This window comes from Micrasema longulum, unplaced genomic scaffold (genome assembly GCF_059751315.1).
Source record: "Micrasema longulum isolate JH-2025_06_02 unplaced genomic scaffold, ASM5975131v1 h1tg000611l, whole genome shotgun sequence".
Taxonomy (NCBI): Eukaryota; Metazoa; Arthropoda; class Insecta; order Trichoptera; family Brachycentridae; genus Micrasema; species Micrasema longulum.
Window position 1 is genome coordinate 1204792 of NW_028277807.1, and position 27694 is coordinate 1232485.

The 27694-nt window shown below is 30.8% G+C and overlaps 1 protein-coding gene across 1 annotated transcript in view; it reads left to right on the forward strand.

Moving 5' to 3' along the window:
* Positions 1–27694, forward strand: part of LOC148280148 (uncharacterized) — a 385000-nt gene that overhangs the window by 248815 nt on the left and 108491 nt on the right. Inside the window, 1 exon segment of the mRNA XM_088228832.1 lies at positions 3569–3726. Within this exon segment, the coding sequence (XP_088084958.1) occupies positions 3569–3726 (158 nt within the window).

Here is a 27694-nt window from a genome sequence, read left to right on the forward strand (position 1 = left end):
TATTTTAATTCAACCTTGCCTTTTTATGAAAGGATTTTTTACAATGTTTTAGAAATATTGCTATAAAATATGTATTTACAACAATTTTAACTTTTTACTACGGATTGAGTATTTCATTAGGATTTTCATACAAACTACAATTAAGAAAGTTTATTTTCTTTCAAATGCAATAATAAACGTTTGGTATTTCAAAGTTTTCAATGGTTTTAACCCTATTTATAAACATGATATTCTGCATTTTTAGTAGTTATTTTCTCCATTTACAATAATAGTAAGGTCATCACATCTTCAAGTATTAATTAACATGTTATGTATTTGCATTAACAATTATTTCAGTTCAACCTTACTTTTTCATGAAAGGATTTTTTACGGTGCTTTACAAATATTGCTACAAAATATGTATTTACAACAGTTTTCAGTTTTTATTACGGATTAAGTAATTTATTTTATCTTTCCCTCTCGAAAATATTACACTTGAAAAATAGATGCTCTACATCTTGTATAGAAGCGTTGTCACAAGGATATCGTTTAAATTGATTATTTAAAATCTAAATAGGTACTCACTAAAAGCTCCATCACCTGTTAATATTTGAGTAAATTCAAAAGTTTTTTTTGTTTAATTTAAAACCTTAATACAGTCCTTAACATTACTAAAAAGTAATTTGGTTGTCTTTTGACATTACGGGCAATGAAATTTTTAAGTATTTATTTTTATTATCATAGAATGGTTTTTGTCCGTATGGGCGACTCTATTAGCCAGTGGCGTGTTATTACTCTAAGAGTATAACGTACTTACATGCTTTGTGCTCTCGATAGTTTGGCATGTGATACTTAATTATTTATCAGCTTAAAAATACGTGTTTGACTACGACCTTGGATTTACAATTTAAACCTTAATGTAATCTAAATAGCTTATTTCGTTGCGTGGATAATTTTATAAAAAATACTTTCATACGCGTGTTCCGATTCAAGGATATTTATCACATACAATATTATTTTTCCTTTACAATTTTCACACCTGAGTCATGACACCTCGTTAAATCGTTTTCATTTTTTATTCACGATTTTTATTCAAAGTTCAATTTTATTTATTTATCATTTTGAAATGTAATTTAAGCATAGTGTGGATTCATGTCAAGAAATAATAGCTTCTGGTTACGAAAATGTTACTTTAATAAAAAAAATCAATTTAATTTTACACGGATGGTATGTTACGTCACTACATAATTAAAAAGTAATTAAAATTGTCGATCGCACTAACTTCATTATTTTTTTTATTTTCATAAATTTGTATTAGACAGGCTGGATTCCGTAGAGAGTTATTTAGATCTAAATTTGCTGCAACAAGCATTTACAGGGCTTTAGACCTGTCATTGACCAGTTAAGGTTGTCACTTTAACCAGCCAATGGCAGGTCATAAGCCCTGTAAATTTCTAGACTTCCATATTCCCTTCTCAAAAATGTTTTCCCTCTCTGTTGCAACAAATTTAGATCTAACTTAAAATGTGACAAGAATGAATTTTTCTAATAAATTACCTTATTTTTATATTAGAATTAGATGTTTTATTCCATATTTGGGTGATCTGTCTAAAATGTAGATAAAATAAATTAATAACAAATAAATACGGCCCCGGTGGCGCAATGACTAAGACACTTGACTCACGCAAGAAAGATTCAGGGTTCGATTCCTGGTGAGAAAACAAAAATTGAATGTGATATATCCCAACTCTGGATACTCTGTGATGTAATTCACCGCTGTTATTGGGCCTCTTGGCCTGTTGTGGTGCAGGGAAATGTTCAAAATAATGAAAATCTTTATAATGATGATATATGTTAAAAAATAGATATAGAGTAAAAAAGATATATGAAAGATATATAAAGATATATGTAAAAAAAACGATTCAAATTACTTCATTTTATTTTGTTTAATTTTTCAATTTAAAAAATGTCCTATTTTGTTTTTATTTTAATAAGGGCAATTGATTGTTATAGAAATGAATATGACCGAAATATTTTTTCATATTTGAAAATTTCAATGAATGTGGGTATTGTATATTTTGGCATAAGTAATTAATATTTTTAATGAACTTTGTATTGTGCAATTTTAATTTCTTTATTTTTAAACTCGTAATTACCAAACGTGTTTGAATTCCAATTAAATTCATGTTGTTGTCTTTGTCCTCGATCGAAAACTATTGACCAAAACTTATAGCAAATAGATATTAATGAATTGACTTTAGAATTTACTTTGACGTCACGATTTGCTCTAAATTACTTCGTTTCGTTCTAAATCAATATTAAATTAGTCACAATAGATTTGCGCACCATTAAAATGAAGGTTAAATATTTATTCTGCCTAATTTCGACTGATCAAATTGGTTCCGACTATAGCCCTAGTAAAATAATGTATTGTGCATAAAAGAAAAACATGTGTCTATATATAAAATAAATAAAACACTTTATCTTTTATGCCACACATGAGTCTTATGTTAATAAGAAGACAACAAGTTTCAGGTATTTAGAATAACCCAACATCAGGTGTAAATAAAAACTCTTATGTTTATATTGACTTCGATCATCATGATTGCTAATTCTAAATACCCAAAACTTGTGATCTAATAATTTAATTTAAAATTGTCTGTGCCGTTAAATTACAAAATAGTTTATATTTAGAGTGCTATTTCACAAAGTTAACATATAAAAAAACATAAATAATATAACATTTAATTATAATTTTATGATCCATTTTTTTTGGCGGGTACTTTTAGTTGTTAATGTAGTATATTGTCATTTAATATTGCTACTGTTTTTTTTTTTAAATCAATAAACATAATCGATTTACACATTGTACGCGTCTTTCAAATAAATACTGGATTCTACCATAACATAACTAAAATGTAAATCAACTCTTACATTTTTGTTATGTTATTTATTAGAAAGAATACCTACAGGATATCAAATAATGAAATGAACAAATAAATAAATTACGAGACTCAACTTGTCCAAACTACTAATCTAATTAAATCCATTAAAGGAAAAAGCTTTTACTGAATTATTGCATTCTGCGTTTGTATATATGTATTTAAAATATGAATACGTATCCTCTTAAGTATTTTTTACATCTATTTATTAAAAATAAAAAAAAATGCAACATAACAGGCCGAGAACAGAAGTGAATTATCATGGAACCACCTAAGCTTGAGATAAATCACACATATAGGAACTTTAAGCTTAGACACTCACTTCAAAATATAAACCCATGTGCTTCACAACGATGGTGATAGCACCCTTAGGTACAAGGTACAAATACTCGGGCTGTAATTTAATTTATGTAAACTCTCCTATTTCATTACTACTACAATCATGATCATGCAAATGTAGGTACAAAACGACTACGCTTAAGCCTCATAAAAAAATTAAGTAGATAACTACCTACGTGTACTGTACATAGCAGTAATGGTATTTGAGCTGTATTAAGAATAGCAAAATCGTGATAATTTCACCGTGTGTAAGTATTTCGACTCGATCAATTGCCCTTGGACTAATTTCGCCCGTTCGATTGTTTCAGGAACACATACAAGAAGTTTTAGACAAATGGACACAAATTGATGATGAGATCTGGGCCAAAGTTATCGTGCTGGAGAGGAACAGAAGAGTAGCAAAGGCCTACGCCAGGGCTCCTGTGCTTACCATCAATGGATCTGACGATGGCTTTGATGGAATGAGGTGAGTTTTCTTTTACTAATATAAAATTAATTTATAAAAATAATGCAATACGCGCAAAGAGATGAAAAAAGTTCATCCCGCCGTGCCGGGTTAAAAATATATATACTCATATTTCATTTATATATATCAATACAAACATAAATTTGTTTTCCTACGAGTTAAAGTGATTTCTGTCTTTTTTTCAATTACAAATTCCGGGGCATATTTGAATATAACCAGCACATTACAACAGAAATTTAGAAAATGAAAAAAAATCTAATTAATATATATTTCCACCAAGAAATGTCAGTAGTTAATTTCAACCTTGTTACATGTTTCTCACATCGATTGATATTAATTTCATGACCTTAAAATATTATCACGATAAACTTTAATTTAACTAATAATATATCACAAATAATTAGCTCTAGTACGTGCTTTCCCGCCAACTAATTATGCACAAACATTCCTAAAATAAGCATGTGTAACAATGGCACACATTATGGCGTTTTATTACATAGCTAGCATTATGAAACATTCGGTAAATATATGTAACTATGCGTAATGTGCAAGTTACGAAATAACAGATCAAACGTATCACGACTTACGTGTGCAAGTTCGACATCACGGGGTGATCTACTTGCGGCCCTTTAGTCTTCGGGCGCAACCGTGACTCTTAAATTGAACTAAGTCTCTGAAAATACGTATATATTACCTTTACCCGTATTAAAAGCATCTTCTACATTGTAACAGCTTACTTGCTAGAAGAGTCCAATATTTGACGTTGTAATCACATAAGAACCGGGTTGCAGTTCCGTGGCTAGAGTCGCGGACTTACAGATCCGAGAACCCAGCTTTACAACTTTGTTCCCGTGTTCTGACAGCCCGTTTTATACATAAACTCGTTAAAAATGGTCCGATAACATTTAATATTTGGGATCACAACCACGAGAAACCATTTTTTTTAAATATGAAAATTAAACAAACATTCTTTAATCATCATCACATTTTTCTTATCCAAAACTAATAGTACATAGGGGACTAAATTGCTATACCAACTGCAGTGTATATGGATTATTTGTTACATAAAGGTGATGTGATCAATTTAACGCTGAAATTCCATTCCTGAGACTATAAAATATTCCATATATGGTATAAATATTTCGTGTTGACCACGGAAATTGAACCTGGGACTTTATGCATGGTAGTCGAGTACGGTAAACACTACTTTTTCTTAATTAGATGTTTTTAAATATTTAACTGTTTTCTACTAAGCTTTTACCTATTACTTAACTTTGTAGCCAAACATTTTAATTAATATTAGTTAATATTCGTATATAACCACATGCCGACTTCTCAATAGCTACCGGTGTCGAGACGTAGGTACCTGTCTCTTTGCCAGGACACTTATTAAACTGCAAATCTCACTATACACCTTCACCATAGTGATAGCTGAAAGCTACTAATAGCATGTGTACTACAAGCATGTTAGTTTTACATGTCTGTAAAATAACTATGGTAAAGGCATACGATGGGATTTGCATGTTAGTTTAACTAGTGTCCTGGCGAAGAGACGAGTACGCCTAGAACTCAGTAGACATAGAAAAATAATTGAGTCGTTATTTACAATAATTAACTAAAACTTATTGTATTTTACCTATTTATTTCTTCAGTGATCAGTACCGTGGCGTATTTATTTATTTTTAAATATGTTCCTGAGAAATTAAAAAAAAACAGTAATGTTGATAAATGTGGCCATTGAAGTTTTTTTCGGAACATTATCACAAATCTCGACGTCACAACAACCAAGGCCATTCACTTCGCGTTTTTCTATTATTTGTATTTTTATTAAATTTCTTTTTTACATTTTTATATGAAAATATTTCTTCACAAAATTCATATTGATTTTGAAAATACAATGAATTATTCTAAATTCATTTAATTTATTTTTATCGGTATTCATAGTATGTGATATTTCCCCATTGAAATAATTTTATGCCCTCCATTTCAGTTATTTTAATTCTCTTCAAAAAACAGTGTAATTTTGGTGATCATGATTCAAAATAATTACGTAGTAGCTCTGTGCTTACCCCTGTCATTAGAATAATTATAAAATCGATAATACAGAATAACAATAACAGTAATTATTTTCTTACAAATCCTTCTATGCAGATTATAATTTGTATGATTATTTAATAACTTAATTCTTTGTTTCATGCGCAGTCATTTTCCCGTTACAAATTTAATTATTGAATGGCCCAAGTGGTGAAATTATCGATAGTTGAATGATAATTTGATTTGCAATCTGTATTGAAATACTATACTTTATTGGTTCATTGAAAATGAAATTATAAAAAAAAACTGTTATCATCAATTTTCAATCAAGTCATAACTTTTAATGTGTGTAACTTGGTTAAAGCTTAAATTTTTCTTACAAGTCATAAATAAAATCTAAGGACAGACATCTAAAGATGCCCCTCGAAGAAAGCAGGCTTTAATTAGTCAAAAAAACAATTAGAAAAAGTTTTTATGCATAACATATCGACTATGGAAAGGCATTCATTCCTGAGCTACATGTAGCAACTTTACAAAAGGGCCAATTATTATTATTATTATTATTTATTTTTTTTATTTCACGTTTCACATAACACTTTTTTTTTAATAAAAATACCTCACTGGGCACAACCCGTGTCGAGGCATTCATTAACATGATTTTATATATACTTATGGTGTCTAAAAAATAAACGTAAAATAATACATTTTCATACTTAAATCCACACATACATAAATAACAGTAAGAAAAAAAATAAGAAAAAGAAAACAAAATTATATTATTAGTACATCTCACATACTTAACTACTGTGCAGACATTAGATCAAGTAACAAGCTACTGTCAGTTCCCGGTGGCCCAACATCCGCATAAATGCCAAATATACTAGTATATGACATATATTTATCGAGACACTGTGTGGATACAAATACAAAACATGAAATGCAAAAATTATTTTATATAAACAAGTCTAAGTGCTTTGGTGGGGTGACCATCTCAAGACAGTTCTCATTATTTTTGTTATTTTAATTAATAAAAAAATCTCATATTTATTTACCTATTATTTTGACGTAATTCCTTCTTCTTCTTCTTTGTCTTCTTGTAGATCTGAAAATCTGTTCTACTTAGACTACTCAGTCTCCCGCGATGAGGCCCAACTATCCTTCCATCGCTAAGGGGGTCTTCCAGGTGGGTGCCGTCTGGAAGGCAATTCTTTGGCTACTATAGCCACCAGTCTATCGCTGTTCAGAATCTTCCCCGGGATCTGCTCCAGTGCACTATATCTTCAATTTAGCACGTTTCTCGTATAAAGTTATTTCTAACCCTGTCGCGCAGAGCGTTTCTGCTAATCGATCTGATGACACTCATCTCTGATGTTCTTAACAGGTTCTTCGTTCTTGGGTGTCCGCTCGTGTTTCTACGGAATATGTCAAGATGGGTCTCACACATGTTTAACTTATATATTCTAACTTTGCTGTCAATTCGCATGCTTTTATTTTTCCACATTATCTCTATTAAACATCCTGACACTCAAGAGGCTTTGTTGACTTGATCTCGGACGTTGTACAAATCATTATGGCTGGATGTATCAATACCTAAATATCTGAAGCTTGCGACTTGTTCTATTGATTCATTGTCAATAAACACCTAACACCTTTAAGTTTGTCTTGTTTTAACCAAACTTTTTGTTTTAGAAACTGAGATAGACTTATTAAACCTTTATGATACAAGATAAAATTTGTCCTTTGCCGTAACTTGCGTACCAATTATGTCTTTGCTGTGGGAAATTATAAAACTAACATTGGATTCTTTTCCCCTCTGCCAAGGATCTTCAGAACAGTGAACGAAATCTCACTAAACGGTACTGTCGATGTGTTCCTACAGCAAGGGCAGGCATTTAAGAAGCAAGCAGTGTTGTCTCTCCTGACTCGGTGTCACACTTGCCATTTCCGCCTAGATTATGCCATATTTATATATTTTGTTAATTATACATTTTGTAAATTTAAATATATTTTAAGACTGTTAAGATAAAGTATTACTCATTAATGCCAATCTATTAGGGCTTACTTGAGCCTATTGATTGGCTTTTAAAAAAAGTAAGCCGTCTTCAAATTCGGCCGCTTTTTCCCCGCACTATTGCCGCATCATTGGCATAACAAATAAGATTTATAACCTTGTTGCCCATTAAGTAGCCCATTCCCAAGCCAGCTACTTCTTATATGACTCCGTCCATTATGAGGTTGAAAAGAAAGGGACTCCAAGCTATATCCCTGCATAATACCACTGCTTGCTGCGATTTTCTTATACAATTTATTATGAGCTATGACTTTTGCCTTACAGTTTGTATACAGATCTTGGAAAGTCTTAGCTAATGTATCAGATATAGAAGTATACTCACATCTTTTAGCAATATCCTATTAAATGCCTTAAAAAGGATCGACAAAACTTATTTACTCGAGTAATTAAGATAAAAATTTATTGCGACAGATAGGTAAAACATTTTCAGAAGAGAATATAAAAGTCAAGATACCTTTTTTTGAACCAGCCAATGCCCTGTCATAAGCACTGTAAACGCCTAGGCTTCCATATTCCCCTCTCAATAATAGTTTTTCTCTCTGATGCAATAAATTTCTATCTCAAAAGGATTTCATTTTTGAGCTGTAGATTTTTTGTTAAACAAATCACGTAGTATTAATGAAATTATATTTAAAAATACCGTTTTAATTTAAAAAAAATCATCAGTTGTTAATTAGAGGCGAATGCAAAGTAAAATAAAATCAATAAATGAACAGTAAAAAAGTTATGGGTACGATGGTGACATGAGGAACTTTAAACCACGTTTAAATTATTCATTAAACTTGATTTTAAATAATATTTCAAGTGTAAAAAGGTCGTATGCATATGTGGTATTTTGAAGCGTATCTTTTCTGTGGACATTCTAGAAACTTCCTTAAATGTCTAATGCACTAGGCTAGTGTAGATAAGTATAGTAGTGTGAAGTTCCTTGAAGGGTTGCACGCTTTCCACCTCAATATCAGCAATCAGTGACACGAATTCATTATGGTAATATAAGAGAGGTGTTGTAACACTACTCATCATCTGAGCACGATTCTCTAACTCTATTTAAACTAAGACTGCGGTATGTGGCGTGTTGCACAAGGAGATACTTGTGTTACTCGGGGACCTCCACCACTTCTAGAAGTTTAGTAATTATTTTGATTTTATCTTAGTTCCTTGATTTATCCACTGAATACCCAATTAAAAAAATATGCTCTCACATGATATTAAAAAAGTTTGTTGAAGCGTTAATGAATAAATAACCATCAAAATTTGTTGCGACAGAACACACTTTTAAAAACAGGGCTTCTGATTTGTTTTACAGTGCTTATGATTTGTTTTACAGGGCTTATGACTTGTTATTGTCTGATTTAAGTGGCGGAAATCTAGCCAGTCTATAAACATTTGGACATACTTAAAACATTGCTTAGTAATTAAACAACTGTGTTTTGTAGTTAGAATTAATAAGGCACTCTAATTTTCGTGTGGCGTTTGGTAGACAGAATATTTTGTAAATTCTCCAATCGTCAGATTACACCGGCTCGGAAATGAGTATGATTGATGTTTCGTTTTCCATTGTCAGTTTTAAGAGTAAAAATTCTTACAGCGATAAAATCAAAATAATTTTCATTATTCGAATGCTATAAAAATCACCCCGACTTTTTGTATTTTGCTTATCTACACTAAAATAATAACTACTGTAAACTTCAATTGTTTTCCTAAAACTGTTCCAATACATTTAATTATGTATCGACCTGCTTATTTGCAGTATTTTATCTTAATATTTGTGAAGCATAATGACATTTGATACTTCCTCATTGTTGTTTATTATATACGTGACGACATATAAACTTGTTATACCATAAAACTCTTTAATTTTAATTTTATACCTGCCATGTAAACGCCACCTGGGCGCATATAAATAAAAAATAAATAGTAAACTTTCTTGAGCCATGAAATTAAACAAACAAATGAATTATTTAATCTAGAATCCAGCATGTAGCTTTGATAAAAGTACGGAGCTGTTATTAATATATTATGCAGATACATTGATGACACCTATTTATCGAACTTTGCAGACATATGTTTTAACTTATTTAAGAATTCTATAATTTAATTATAAAGATACCGTTTGTCCTAGTATAAAAAACGTTAACTTGTGGTCAATTTTTGTAAAATAGCTGTGTTGTGTAAAACGAAACTCAGCTTATGATTTGAAAAAAGAACAAATTCCTAAATAATTCATAAACATCGTTGGCTCTACTGCCCGCTGTTGGTTTTGGCCTCCTTCATCATTCGTCGCCATCCCTCTCTATCCTGGTTTGTACCCTCTTCCAGTCCCTAATGCCAATAGCATCCACACCTTGCTGCACCCCATCTAGTTATTGAAGATGAGTTAGTACTTCAAAAATGTAAAGAAAATTTACATAAATAACTTGAGTTGTGAAACAGTTTTTGTTTCAAATTCCCAAAAATTGATTTCATGTAGTAAACAATTTAATATTAACATTTTAAAAAAATACTGAAACAGTCAATAAAAATATAAATAATGATGTAAAAAAATGTAGTATCGTCAACCCCAAATATATCATTGATATAAAATTATAGGTTCCACTATTTTATTTAACGATATGTAGCATTAAACGTGTGCAACGAATTTGTAATTGCTAGTGTACTAATTCTGATCATCCTTACGGTGACGCTATACCAAGGTAGCCACATCCTGTTTCAAATTAATATGATTTATGAGGGTATCATTTTTACGTGACCTTTTCTTGACCTGAACATGAAACTGACATGTTTAACAATACCGCATCTCCATGTGATATGATGATCAGCATCCATTTATATTTATTAATTATAATTACTCAGAAATCATGAGCTAATTGCGTATTGGCTAATGTAATGCTAAATACGCTTTTGAGAGCATAATGTTAATTTTACGATTAAATTTACATTATTAAAGTCATCAGTTCTTCTTCGTGTTTACGTGTCGTAATAAGAGCAATAACCCTTGTGATATATTGTTCTGCAGCATCACGTCTGATTAGCAAATCTAACCAAAGTCTCGAACATATTTAAGCTCTTAAAGTGTCTGTTTTCATATTGGAATTTGTGATGACGTGACCGTCAAAACGCTTTTTGATAGCCAACAAAACATCAATCACAAAAATTACATTGATTAAACATATTTTTTTAAAATTATTATGTGATTCGACAGCCTTATTTATACAAATTGCGAGTATCTATGTATATAAAACGTATGTAAACTTATCGTTGCTTTTGAAAAACAATATTGTTACATGGAACTTATCATTATTTGGAATACCTACGTATTTCAAGTTTTTTTTTTTTATATATGTATATATAAGGATACTAGAGGACCCGACCGACGTTGTCCTGCCCGAACGTTGGCTTGCCTGCTATTTATTACCTTGGAAAAAGACATTTCATTGATAAGTAGGTACATTGGTACTTGTTTGTGATTAAATTCCGAAACTATTTTTTTTAAATATTTGAATAATATTGAATTTGAGTAGGTACCTAGGTACTTGTTTATGGTTGAATTCCAAAAAAAAATTTTTTTTTTTTCAAATATGGTATTCTTTTTGCAAACGTCAAACTCCGGTCTTCTCACCAACATAGGAGTGTACTTATATAGGAATACGATTTAAATGAATGTTTTGAATTTAATATTATTTTAGTATTACCAAAAATACAATAAAAATAAATAAATGGGTAGAAATTATAAGGAATTTAAGGAAAGAATCTGATTGAGATTCACAAAAACAAACTTTTTTTATACTAAAAAAAACAACATCTTTCCATTTTTTGCAAATGCATTCTCTTCGAATGCAACCCTGGTAGATCGATGAATAAAACATTTATGCTCCTAACTTTTTTTACATATTCGATTGAAGATTTTAATATTTACAAACACGCACAGCGCAAAAATCTATATTTTTCTGAAAGCCGCACGTAAATCGGTTAAGCCGTTTAGGAGGAGTACGGTGACATCACACGTACAGAGGAATTATACATATAAATACAGATACAAAGTACTCGTAAAATAAATTTTAGAGAGAGTTAACAAATTTTTTCCTTGCTTTGTTCCTTTTTGCCTTTTATGAAATAATATCAACGGGCGGTGTATGTCAGTAGATATTTTTGATATCCATATAAGCTCTGAAGCGCGTTAACGAGCCAATAACAAAGATTTTAATATTTAGACTTGAATGATTTTATATTAAAACGCAATGACGCGCATCATCGAAATGATGCAAGACCATATAGCACAATAATCTATCATACCCATTCAGCTCAATTTCCGCGGTGATCTCCGCGACCTTAATCCAGTCTGACAAGAGAAATAAGAAAATAATTGAAATTCTCGAATTAAAGTAGATTTCATTTCTGATCTGGCATGGTGATTTAAATATTTCAGCATATTATTGAAGGTCGGATCAGAAAATTCGAGTTTTCTGGCTGCGCAAAACGAATCAGAAATTACGAATTGAACAATTCTCAATTCAGTGACATCAAAATGTCCGGATCCAGACCGTGAGAAGATATTGACCATGACTCGATTGATACACTATAACGTACATAAGTTCATCAAATTTATACTCATCTCGAATACCTGGTTTGGGCAAGAGATTAGGTAACTAGGTGATTTTGGTTCAGTGGAGCAATAATGGCGGATATTTCTGCATTCCCACGGGGGATAAACATATCTTGCAACAATATTTTCATTAAAAAATGCGACATTTTGAAGAAGCTGTTTTCAGCTTCCAACTTCCATGTGATTTTACTTACATTAAAACTACGTATACCTAAATGCTAACATGGTGAAGAATATTTTAATGGGTCAAAAGGTTAATGTTCAGTAATAAATGTTATTATGCTAAATTTCGGGTTGGAGGTAATAGTGACATTGTCTATGCGAATAGATGAATAAATTATTTAAGGCGGATTATAAACTATTTGGCGAAGAATTCTCGCAAGGTGTAGCCAAAACCAGTTTCCAAACACGGTAATATGAAACACTGGGACATTTAAAAAATATGAACAAAGTGCTATAAAAGGCTAATTAGTATAGGTGTGAAACAGGAACTGCACTTAAGGTCAAAATGCTGTATTCGTAGTATTCATAGATTCCATTCAATTCAATTTTTTTAAAAGTTTTCGGCTATTGCATATTTGCAAAGTGTGTAACAAATTTTTGAACCAAAAGTTTACAAAATAAGCGATTTATTACATTCTAGAATTTTCCGCAGTATTTGTACTGAGAGCAACAATTTATTTTGTCATATTTCTGGGTCATACGAATAATATAGAGCGCATCGGATTAATTTTTTCAGCGAATGAAACACCTATACACATAATATAATTCTGTGTCCGGGCGGTTGAGAATATATGTAGTTTGGTGTGTAAAATAGAACCAGAACACTTGACAAGTGTTTTTGACTCGATGGCTACTCTCAGGTAAAAATTCTGATAAAGGAGTCGAATGAAAATTTGTCTTGGGTTAGATTGCTGGCAGGGTGGACGTTAAATACTGATTTAAAGGTGTTTTTTACTGCAATATTTTATTGTTCCTGGACTGACACCTGAAACCTAAGACTGATCACCTTTCCTTCATATAACAGATGATACAAATACGCTGCATTTGGTTTTTACCAGTGCATTGCTCTAGGCACCACAGGATGAGGAAAGGAGAATGATGACGATGATATAAAAATATGTATACACCTAAGTTATTTTTTTATAAAAAGTGTGGTAATATTATTTTTAATGTAAATACTTTCATATAGTATAACAACAGAGATGGAGAATATTTTAGAGAAGGGTTTATGGAAGTTTAGGGATTTACATGGCTTATGACCTAGTTGGCTAGTTGAAGTGAGCACTTTACACACTGTATAACATCCATAATTATGCCCATGTTTGAATATGCATATTCTTCAACGACTTTGATGACTTTTTCGGAATTATTGATAATCGTAATGAATTAATTATGGAAATAATAATTTTTAAAAAACATCTAAATACGCAAAATACTGGCAATTTTAGTTTTATGCATTTTTATGCGAATATTTAATAAATACGATTCTAGCTAGTTCATTTTAGGAACAATCGTTTGTTTGACATTGAATCAAATAAAAAACTTTTTTAAATAAAACTTTTAATAAATGCAATTCTTTAAAACCCTGGTATGATAATGAATATTAATTTATTCCGCGGTATGCCAAGGATCAGACTGGTTTTATGTGTAACCATGTAAAGGAACTTTGCAATGAGTGAGTTATATATGTTATTTCTTTCAATGAAAGTAATATCTAAAGAGGTAAATGTGGGTACAAAGTATTCCGTACGAGTGTTAATGTATAAACGCCTTTGTAAAAGAAAAAAAACCTTTTTTCTAAAAATTTAAACATAAACGATACGTCGAAATTGTTTTAAAGAGTGTGAAGTAGATCGTGTACGTCTACGACGAGAGAAAAAAATATTATACCTCTACGCTAACAGCGCACTTAATTCAGTGAACGCGCATTTGCAATCGCAGGCCTTATGGCATGGAATGCTCTCCCAGCAGAGGTGCGAGAGTGAAGTTATGTTTCGGAAAAAACTTAAAACCCACTTGTAATTATTATGGATGTAATTATTAATGATATAGCGCCATTTTTGTAATATAAAACCTCAAGGGCGCTTTACATAGTGTGTTCTCTAAATTATTTGAATAAATTCGTCACACGTGTTAACAAAATAAAATGTTTTACTTAAATTACAATTTTTAAATTTCCATTAAATTTACTTATCTATAGAATCATTTTGTAAAGCGCCCCTGAGCTATTATATTACGAGAATGGCGCTGTATAAGTTATCCATACTAATAATTATAAAATAGTTTTATGATATTTTGTTTTTCAGCTCCCCTAGAAAACGCACTTTTTTTAGTTTTATTTTTATTTATCATTTTTTTACAAGAAACATTTACGTTCTTATAATTCACACAATTTATGGGGCATTTTTAACGAGTTGTAAATGACGCGATTTTAGAAAACAGAAATCTAGTAGGGGTAGAGTGGGGTTCGAACCTCGAGTCTCGGATTCGTGAGTCCGTGACACTAACCACGGGACCACAACCTTTATAACTATTTTATCGGATGTGCGATATGTACATTATTTTCGCCGCTTGTAATTATTGTGCTTTGAGCCTGCAGGGCGGACTCTTGAATACACAAACTATGTAGCCACAAGTCAACCGTAGGCCAGACGTATCCGGTAAAGCAAGGACAACTCCGTTCGGTTCAAGTCGACTCTTTCTTTACACCATACCTACTCCTTGTCATTCAGCATTCAAGTTCCAGGAGTCACGACGCTACTGCCTACAGCACACAGACTACAGCCTACTGTCTACTGCGCATGCGCATAACTATACAATCTTTTTAGGAAGTCGTTACGATTCCTTTTGCCTTTTGCGATTCGTGATCGATTTCGGTTTCCTAACGATTATAAATGACCCTTTTAACCTTAATTACGGTGATTTATCGATTCGGCGCCCTCTATTATAATTTGTGATCGATTTGTTTCATTGCTATTGTATTAGTTATTACACTTATTTTTTTAGAATTATCGTTGTATATATATATTTTCAAAATAAAAAATAAAAATTAGCGTTCTTATAATATACCCAAATATTTCAATTTTGGAGGCCATTTTCAACGAGTTGTATATAACTCACTATAAAAACTTTCAAAACAATCAAAATAAATAATAGAAATCCTGTGATTTTACACAAAATAAATAGTTAAGTAGTTAAAATTCTAAACATGGAAAAATCACAAATTATTCAAATATTCCGTTTTTGGATATTTTAATTTTCGCCTGTAATCTTTGTCATAAATATTCTATTGATATTGTAGGATAAATCTGTTTTTTCATATTTTACATAAAACACGTAGATAATATCTATATTAAATTACATGTAAGTTTACGTATTATTAAACACGAGTAAACTGTTCGTGTTTAAAGAGGGTTCATTTCACATTAAAAAAAATCGTATAGTTTTCACTTTTAACATAAAAATAATCTCACTAGGAGAATATAAGCCTCATTTAGTGCGCACTGCCGTCATAAGAAAGAAGGACGCATCTAACATTTTTTTCGAAAATGAGTTAAATACATATCCGGAATCAGAAAACAAATACGCATCTACTAAAAATATATCTATCTTACCAAAATAACCAAAACCTAATTATTTTCACTAATAAATGAGACTAAACTGCAAAAAGTCTTGAAGATTTATTAATATAAAAGGCTGTTCTGACTTATATAATTATTCAAGACTGATTAAAATACCTATTTTTTCTTCTATTTCGTTTTTAAAAACATCTGAAATAAATGTACCTACTCGTTTTCAATCGAGTTTAAGATCTGCTAGTAATTTTGAAGTTAATAGAACATCAAGTCGGCGTTTACTAGTTTGAAAAACAGTAAATGGCCAGTAATGTCTATTTTATTTAGTTCAGTAGAATCAATTGGCATATTAACACAAAAAAGAAAGACGTTTACTTAATTAATAAATAAAAAGGATTTTTCTAGCTAGAAACGTCTTTTTATTGAAGTATGACATATTTTCTTGTATTTTTTTTTACTAACAAGAAGATGAAAACGTTAATTTTTAAATATTTGACGTAAAATTTATCAAAATTAATACATATATTCCGCTAAACCATAATAATATATTGATTGATTTGGTGTTTATTTTGTAGAACTCCATATTTACTAGATTATTTTTATTTTCTACTTAAGTACCTTGAATTATATAACTATATAAGGATATTCAATCCAAATAATCTTCACATTCGTTTGAAAATGCCCTAATAAGGCGAAACAATTGTCAAGAAGTTTTTATTTTTTTATGTTTATATTTGTAAAAATAAAATAAAGTGTTCAGTAGACTCAAATCAGTGTTTGATTTCTAATTATAAGTCATAATAATATCCTTAATTTTTGTTGTATTTTTCAATCTCCGAGTAGCAAAATATTTATTTTCTCCGTTTTTTGTTTTATGTAGAAACGTCCTTCTTTCTTGTGACGGCAGCGCATTCAATATCACGTGGTGGGTAATTTCTGTGACTAGACAACTTCAAAATTAGCATTTCTGAGTTAGCCACTAAACTGTCGTCATCCTTACTCGTAAAACTCATTAATTAACAAATTCTCAAATATGATATTTTGTGGTTTTCTAGTAAGACTTTAAATATTATATATGCTTCTATATCCGTAAATTGTAGCATTATTTAAAAAGTATATTGAAAAAAACCTAGCTACAGTTCGCTATTGAAGTAGAAACTGTTACAGTCCCATGAAAAAAAAGTAATTTTGGGATTTACGAGTTTTACAAAGTTAGGCCGATAATATGTTAAGATACACGCGTGTTTCAGGGCCAGACCACGAAACTTTCGTGGAACATTCCTCGCGGTATACTTTTTAAAAAAACTGAATATTTTTTTCGATTTTTTTTTTTATAATCTGAAATTGAAGTAAATATTTGATTTCTCGGACTAGCATCCCTTCCACAAACCCCTACACTTTCGCTACATAAAAAAACGCAGTTGACCAACAAAGCGATGCGCACCGGAGGTAGACAAGGGAATGGTGCTGGGTAGGAGAGGGATAGGGGTTCGGGAAGGTATGCTAGTCCGAGAGAATTGACTAAATTTTCAAATTATAAAAAAAATACAAAAAAACATGTACCTTTTTTTGTAATTTATTGATAAAAAAATAAAAAAAGTTTTTGGGAATAAAAATTATAGGATTAAAAAAAAAATACAATGAGGAATGTTCCTTTAAAGTTTCGCGGTCTGGTTCTAAAACACTGTATTGGTACAAATTTGTTCCCATTTTTAAGCGTTCCCTGTGTTTCTTATATTACCTTTTAAATTCTGTGAATTCATATCTTAAAGATTTAATCTCATTTTCAGAAATAATCGTAGACCAGTTCCACATTATAAATTGTAAAATGTCATCAGATTATCCGAGCCAATGAATAGATTCGGATGGCATGTCGAAGGTCGATATATGTGCGAGAAGAAGTTTTTGCCTGCCATGCATACCATCGACATATTTATCGTTTTGCTAAGTTTGTGTAAGCGAGTTTATTTATAAACATTCGCTAATATGTTGTTACGCAACTCACGAATCCAAAAAATATGATAAATAAATACTCTTTCGTATTTTCAAATCAATATTAATGTTTAAATCGTGTAAGTCTATCCATCACTTATCATTCAACAAAAAATATACATTTGGCTAAAATTGATTTTATCATTACTAGAGTATCGAGATTTGGCATTACGAGTTTCGTTTTTATTTAACGAAATGAATATGTCGATTCATGAGTAAATAAATTATTCAATTGGTGTATTAAAATTTTTGAAAACTACAGTTTATTTTGAAACACCTACATCTGGATTAATTTATTGTTACAGATACCTATTAAACAGCTGATTCTGAGTTTTTTATTGAGTGTTTTATAATTTAATCATTTTATTATGTAATGCTTACAAAATCAGCGCTATGTAAAGTTGGTTCTTACAAATCCCTTTGGTTGTACATAAATTTAATTGGAGTTTTAATATTGTAGTTAATTTCATTTATATTCAACTGTAATTATTTCAATAAACCACCAATAAGGATTACGTTATATATGAAGTGACTGGGTATTAACATAGATTATTGATTTTTATTTTTTATTTTAACAAACATACAGTACAGTTACAAATTTTAATATTTTACACAGTTAGACTTTACTCTAATGGACCAGTGAAGTTTCCATATTATAAAGAAATTATATGTTAGGTTATTAATGAAAGTATAAAAAAGAGAAGGAAAAAAAGCATAAATGGAAGTTGTTTAAAAATTTAAATTTAAGAAAAAAAAAGTTATTTTAAAGTTTGTAGTTTGTAGTGAGTATTTACAAATGGAAATAATATTAAAAATGAAGAACATTTGTAAAATTAAGCAAAAGTTAAGAATTAAAATAAAGAATAAAAAACATGATCAGATGTAAAAATAAAATAAAATAGAAATAACATTTTTTAAAAAAAGGAAAAACATAAATATACACAAACATATTTTAAGGGATTCAAAGAAACGAAGAGAAGAATCTTGAAGTGAAATATAAGACAAATAATTTAAGTCTATTTAAAAAACATCTTCAAAATTAATGACACATAAGAGCAGCAATATATTTATTTTATAAACATATATAATGTGGGTAATTAAAAGTAGTTAAAAAGTATAAAAGCATGTCAATGCAGCAGAGAAAAAAGTAATATATTTTTGTATTCAGAGAAACAACCTTGCAAGTTATCAGTTTTTGAAATTATTGACAAAATGCGTTTATACATAGTTTTAATGAAACTTTTTGTTAATTCAAATATTTTTTATGTACGGAAAGATGTTTTCACTTTTGTCACAAAGTATGGTTTCAGAAGACAAATTTCTTGACGTAATACATTTTAAAGTTGACAAACATAATTAAATTTTGAAAAGTAATTTTAATCGTGAGACATAACGTTTTTAGTATGACTGCAACATTTGGGAGGTTCCTTGTGCAAATTCGCAGTTTCATGCATGTAATTTTATGCTTTCATTCGGTTTAGAAATAGGAAAATAGTGACGCCAAATCTGTAGAAAATGACAAAGGAGAGTCGTGAATGTCTACTTATGTTGGTGTTGCATAAAGCCTTAAAACATAGCCACTGTAGTTTTAGTTCCTGTAGGTACTATAGCTGCATTCACCCACACAATCATTCAACCTGAAAATTTGCTCAACTACCTACTACTCAAACACACAACAACAAAAATTGATTAAATTTATTATCCATCTTATTTTGTTCCTAGTCAATAAATTTATAAATTTATTTGATATCAGGATAGGATTTTTGTGCAGTGATTATTATAAAATACATAGAATCCTGTCCAATCTTACACGTAATACTAGGATTTACAAGAAAAATTACAGTTGCTTAAAAATACCTCTACCTGCAATATTTGGAGAACAATCTATTCATATTTAAATTTATTGCAACAGAGAGGGAAAACTTTATTGAGAAATGGTAGTCTAGGCTTATGACCTTTCATTGGCTGGTTTAAGTGGCTACTTTACTCACTGTGTAACATTCATCGTAAGGTAATAAGCCTTGTAAATGCTTAGACTCCTATATTCCCTTCTCAATAATGTTTTCTCTCTCTGTTGCAATGAATTTAAATATGAATAACTCCACAGGGAGGAAATCCAGCCAGTCTGCAAGCATTTGGATATACTCAAACATTGTTGAACAATGTATTCATTAAATTAGCGATTAGATGTTTTTATGCATAGTATTTTTGAAGTGGCTTAATCACTAGTTATTTAAATCTATGGAGACAATTACTGGCAAAAACGGTCTATGAGCACCTTTTTTATCAAAATTACCCACACAGAAAAGTTATATATTTTCATTAAAAAACAAATAATGTCATTCATTTAATCACTCAGAATTGTATCGAAATTTGCATTCACTTCCACAAGGTAAGTATAAGATTATGTCCCAATATTACACAACAACGCGCAACGGCACAAGCCGTGCGCATGATCACTGATCGCTACAGACAATAAATACCCTTTAGAAGGATTAAATAGATCGACATTTTTGGTGTGTTCTGATTTCCGAGACAAGCTGTTTAGAACACTCGTAAAACAGACATTACGAAAAGGCTACATTGAATACTTGTCAATAGTACAGTTTATAACGGCTACCCATTCACGCTGCGCTAGTGTCGGAGCCAATTGTTTAATCTGACCGATTATTTGTCAATATCATTTTTCAAAACAGCACAGTTCTGCAACAAAAAAGTAGTTAAGTGCGAGTTGATACAAAATAATTTACGTAGTAAATCTGTGCATCTAATTATTTAGATTTTTTTCGATATCAACAGTTACGAATCTAAGTAAAAATTTAACTGAAATTACAAAACTTTAAATTACACATTTGGAAAGGCAAATCGATTATGCTATCTCCGTAATTGTAGTTCAAATAATCAGATCAGTGAACATCGTAGCGAACCGCGATCCACCGTGTCGATTTTGGCTTTGTTGCAAAACTGAGAAATAGGTAGTTGATTAAAATTAGTATTCAAATTACAGATGACACAGATCACTAGGTGAGTATTCACAACTCGCAAGACAATGTTACGAAAATCTGGATGCAAAAGATCTCATTACTTTAATATTGTTTATCCTCAATCCGTGCATTCTTCCGCCCATTCCTTGTACTGCCGCGGATCATTCAGCTGCAGTTTGCACCATGCGCCAAAGCGCAGATTTAATCTTATAATTTCCTCCGCCCCCTCGGTGCATTGTTATGCAATACGCAACTTACTAAGAACTGCAACTAACGGGACGAACCTTCGTGATCTCTCTGAGCTGTTACTCTTAAAATTGGCAATCGATTAGCACTAAATAACAAGCACAGATTATTAAATCGTTTTCAAAAATTCATTTTGAAAACTTAACTGTAAATAACTTATACAATGCATATTCATGAATGCGTCCTCATAAATAATATAGGTTCCCAGAGTTTGAACAAAAAGTGTAGATATCCCTAATATCAGAAACAATAAGAGTAGCTTTACGAACTGTGCAAAAAAAAATATCTAACACTGCATCTGGCACGAATATTTAAATCCCGTGCGTCATATCCGAGTTAGAAAAAATCACGAAATTGACAATATTTTGATTTTGACATTTAGATTAAAAATCATTTATGCTAATTCGAAATTATATAAAAGCCAACAAACAAATTATTCAACGATTTTGAAGTTATGTAGATACAAATAGTGTTTCCTTTCCGTACCTTTTTAATTACGTCGAAGGAATTTTACAAATTACTTATAAATATGATACGCATATTTCAATCAATACAAATTCGACTGACGTCAGTTTTAATGGACAATGGCAGATAATATGCAGGTCATAATTATGTTAATACTTTATTCGGGTAATTTGATCTTAGGAAGTTAAGTAAACATGTGTTTTCGAATGTATATTAACCAAATTAAGTCATTACAACGGCTTATTTTAGCAATTTCACAGTTTCTTGATTTCGAGGAATATGGAAAATAGCGAAAATAAATTCCAGTGTGCTAAGCGGAATCGTGAAATAAATTATCATATACAATATTTCAATAAGACAGTACAAGTTACTAATATAATTATAAACATTTACTGGCGTATTTCACATCAAGTCATAAGTTGATCGTTTACGTAAACGTCTTGTTATACCCTGGGGAGATTATGGACAATAAGTAATATAAATTGTTAAGTGTATAATAATGACACCAGTAAAAGAACTTGTTTGCGGAAACTATTATGTTATGGATACTCAATGAAGAAATTCAACTTTATTTTCCTTATTCGTTAACAGAAATAAATAATTTATGCTTAATATCTAAAAATAAAAGATTTTTTGCAATAAAACAGGCGTAGGTGCCCAAAAGTGCCCTAAAGTGTTGAAATTTTGCACAAAATACCTTGGTTTCAGATAAATTGCATTGAATTTTTTGTGATTTCACTGGCAGTCTCGGAACACTGGCTTAAGACTGTTTTACGTTTCTAACTTTGTTTTTGTTGTTAAAACTTCTTAAAAAGGTTTTCGCTCTCTGTTGCAACAAATTTAAATATGAACAACTCCTTAGGGAAAAAATCCAGCCAGTCTGCAAGCATTTGTACATACTCAAAACATTGTTTAATTAACTACCTGGTAAAAGAAGAAGTATAAAAAAATTGAAAATTGTTTTCAGACGTTGCCTAGTAGGTGAATTGGTTCAGCCGGATGAATCTCACCCACATGATAAAGGTTTTAACTCTTTTACTTCACAAAAGTCAACAGATGGAAGAGTTGATGTTATGTGGATTTTCAAATATAGGCAGAATGGTGAATGTTACAGTGTGTATAGTGGCCACTTAAACCAGCCAATGACAGGTCATAAGCCCTAGACTCTATATTCCCTTCTCAAAAATGTTTTCCCTCTCTTTCAGATATGTTATTTATTTATTTTACAGAAACATACAGTCAACAATTATTATATGTCATAGTAAAAAGATAAGGTTTAAAGACAGACCAGCGAAGTTTCTAAATAAAAGTTATGCATATTAAATTATGTTTACTGCTAACCGTACTTTTTTATGTTTCCTTCTCTTAAATGTTCTCCATTTCTGTTGTAGTATATTAATTTCAGACATAAGCAAAAGATAGATTTATGTTTTTTCAAAACCATGCATGCTAACTTACGTGAGTCACAAAACCAAAAGTGACGTAATGTAGTTTTTTTTCGTTTTATGTCCCTTTCTTCTATTCTCATTCTTCGAGCTAGACAATCCAAGAATTCAGAGAACGGCTAACCAAATCCAATGTCGGTCTGGGAATAGTGAGAAGACATTTTAGTGAAGATTAACGAGTTTGTGCAGGCTTTAAGAAACGTTTGTTTTTATTTTTTACTTCCAAATATTCCGCCATTATTTAACCTTGATTTTTCACCTTTTAACATTTTTTTACAAATCCATAGTATGTATCTAGATGAGGGCTTCTAACGGACTTGAATATATTTTTTTACGGCATTAAGACAAAAATAAATAATCCACAATAAAATATTTCATCATGACGGAATTAAAAAAGGGCGACCGATATCTATACTTGAAAATCTAGACACTTACCAGGGCTTGTCACCTGACATTGGCTGGTTTAAGTAATCACTTTACACATTGTGTGACATTTACTAGCCTGCCTAATGTTAGTGATTTCCACATATCCACACACAGGGTTGTATAGATATATCTGTCAAAGCAGGCATGCTTTCACATTATTCCACATTTCCTTATAGGTGATCAAACGAAAGTTACAGTGACATACGATGGGTCCATTCAAATCTTCTATACCCTTTGTTTATGTGTGAGTGACAGATAGTTTTCAAATAAAATACTCTATTGTGCGTTGTTACGGAAACAAAAACAATATATTTACTTCGTTAGCTGACGGACACCAACACATTAACATACGCTATTAAACATTCGAACCACTTTACTTGCAATTATAAAATTAACTTATAATATTCAGCGAATGAAATTATGTGAATTAGCATGAATTATAAGCTTTTTTAAGAACTGCAAATTAATATCACAATAATGTACTAAGGGGCAAACTTATAAACCTGGTATAAGGTTATTTACTCTGATTATGTTTAAAATTTTGTCTAGTTCTGTGTTCAATAAACACAAATCTAGTACCTTCCATTAGTAATTCAGCGCCAATGTCAAATTGAATCTCCCATTCATTGTAAAAATGCTTCATTCAGAGAGTGAACTTAAGGTGGGTTCAATCAAGCGAAAATCCTGTGAGTTCACAAGAAAAGATTGTTTTTGTTGGTCACTCAAGGTCCTCTGCACAGTGCCAAGTGCGCGGATGTCAGGAAACAAGTACTGTGGATACCTGGGATGGAACTCGGACAACAAACTTACACATTACACACTTCAGTGAGCGTGTGACTTATTGAACAGATATTGGATGTCGAGACGGGGAAAGTTTTTCACTAGTGTCCGATGTTCTATAATGAAACCCTTTAATTTCCGCTCTATTTACGAAATACTTTATATAAATATAAAGCTGAAATCTATTCGGGTCAAGTTACATTTAAAGATAAATAGCTATCGCTAACTCTAAAAATAACTTCATCATGACCAAGTAATTTTTCAGCATGACAATGTTCGGCTCCATGGTGCAAGGCCAATATAATCATACTTGGAAACGCTCAAATGGGAAGTCCTACCCCACCCGCCATATTCATCGGACATTGTTCCTTCCGATTACCGCTTGTTCCGATCAAAGACTCATAGCCTGGCTGAGCAGCACTTTCATTCTTACGAACTTGCCAAAAAAAGGCTCGATTCGTTGATAATCTCATGAGATGAGTCGTTCTTTCGAGATCGTATTCGTAAGCTGCCAGAAAGATGGAAGAAACGAAGTCGCTGGCGATGGAGAATTCTTTCAATTAAATGTTTTTAAGTAATTTTTAAAAATAAATCATCAATTTTCATGAACAAGCACCGAGAACTTATTAAAGTCCTAATCTATTTACCACGTTTTAAGTTTAAGCAATATTATTATGGCCCTATAAAAAGTTATTTTCTTTTTCTTAACAAACGATTACCATATTTAAACAACTCCACACATTAGATTTGATCAGAATTATCGTTGAGATTTAAAAATGCCTTTTTCAGTTGGCATACTAACTCATGGCCAAAGTTTATCGAAATGGAGATAATTTCGATGTTAAAGCAGCATTATTGTGGACTCTGTTTATCGATTTGATTTCCAGGCATAGTGCTCCTGGTCGTTAAATCGTTTTCGATTTCGTTTTGAATACCGCTCTACTGCTAACCCATTTACAGAGATTCAATTCCCCGCAGGAAATCGTTAAAAGAAAAACCAGTCAATTATTTTCATTAAATGAATGCTTACCAAAACCGAATGGATTAGTGACACACTTAAATAAATTTTGTCGTTTCTAGTGCTACTTGCCTTTACTAGGTAGTGTTAAAATAACTCTACAATTACGGTAGTTTAAAAAACATTTTTTTTATTGATGTTCTTCAATTGTAAAAATTAAATAAAAATATTTATTAACCTTTAAAAGTTACATTTATAAGATTTTTGACTTGGAAATATGTGTGAATTCGATTTGAAATGGTTTTATCAGCAAACAAATTATAATGATTTTTTACCGAGTAACAATATTTTGTAGTCAAAGGTTTTAGGTTATGTATTATGGGAGGAGGAAAATACGTAAAATCTTCTGTGGTTATCGCGAAATAAGCGACGGATCAAGAAGCACATAAACAAACTGACCAACATTTCAAAAAATATTAAACTGTAGAGCGATGAATTGTCATGCTTTCTGTGTGCACGGGGGAAAAACAAAGACAAATGTGAATTTATTTAAAAATAATTCTACAGAAAAATATACGTAATACTTCTAATGTCTCTAAAGAAAAATCAAATTTTGTACGAAAACGTATATATTTGTACGTAAATTTTAAGTATCTTCTTTGGTAACAATAATTGAATACGTTTTAAATAAAAAACACAAAAATATACGCGTTTTCATTCAGATAATTCGATTTTACTTTATTGACAATTGAAGTTAACTCTGTTTACTTTCCATTATAATCGGGACACTGGTCTTTATAAATATGATAACTCCCTCGAGCTTGAGGTGTGATGTCTTGTGACGCCGTGACACGGTATTGACAATGAACCGATTGCCTGAGAGCTGTCTACCTGCTTACCATCTAATGACCATATCTCTTGCACGTCCAAGGTAGCGCTGCTCATCCAGAACTGAGGCAGATTTTTCAAATTAATAAAAAAAGTTTTACAATAGTAATAGTTTTATCCATTAGAATTACGGGTCTTAAATTTACTTCTAGATGTTAAGAAAGAAAAAAAGTATTGGAGACGTTTATTGCCGTTATGTTGACAAATTAATTGAATACGTTTGTTAAACGGCTGATTTAATTTACACTTTCCCTTTCCAAGTTGAAATTAAGTCATTTTTAGAGCCTAGTTTGGTACTAGAAATAACTTTTTGTAATGCACGATTTTATGCGTAGATAATACGATTAAATTCGTTATCAACATTTTTCATCGTTTATCTCTGAAATATCTATCGTAAAGGTATTATATTTTAATTTTAAAATAGAACGATTAATGCGTCCTTCGTGTTTTAAAGGGGGTTTCTTGAGACAAGGACATCTCGGACCTTTATTCTGACTTCATCACATTAAATGTCCTGAAATAGCCTTTTAAGGCTATGACCCGGTATAAAACATTCTGACAGACAAAAACTATTCTTCTGACGTAGCTGATACTGGCTGAATATAAATATATATAAATACATTACCTAAATATAGTAGTATATTATAATTATATAAACATTTAAAAGAAATTTATAATCCTAAAACTGTATCTAAATTATGATGTGCCTACATAGTACATTAAAGGGAAAAAAATATAGATAAAAGATAGTCTAAATTAATCAATATACTTTTTAAGCCCTTAAACATACCCTCAATAAATTGACTAAATTTATTACGGTTTATCGACTGTTTAATTGTTCCCAAAAATTATTTATTGTCAGACTATGCGTATTACAATGAATTATCCCTTAAATTCAGAAAAAAACCTTTATTATTTACATGTAATTTTTTTTATTTGAAAATAAGTGTGTAATTATATAACATAATTTAATAAATATAACATAATTTTATTCTGATTTTTTACATGATCCTTAAAATGTTAATGCGTCTGTAAATGAATATTGTTATATTCTTGTCAGTAAATTAGTTTTTTCCAAGCACTCCGTGGGAATATTATTTCAATAAATAAAATATAAATTTTGCTCAACTAGCATGCAATCTTTCGACACGAAAAAACTATGGACTGAATTGGTTATATTCTAGAACGTTTCTATAAAGAAGAGCAACTGTGATTTTTTGTTAGTTAACTAAGTGTATATATGGTTAAAAACTCCAAACTTTAAATTATTTTCTGATCGAATAATAAATTAAAAATCAACGCGTCCACCATATTTGCTTCAGAATGTCAAGTAGTACGCATTCAAAATATAATCCTAAGGTGAATATTATACAAACCGCTTCCTTTGACTCCTCAAACCGCATTTCGACCTCCAAAGACAATTTTGAGAGACATCATAAAGTCTCGAAGTAACTAAAAAAATCATAAAAAAGTATCTATTCCAAGAAAACAGTAACAC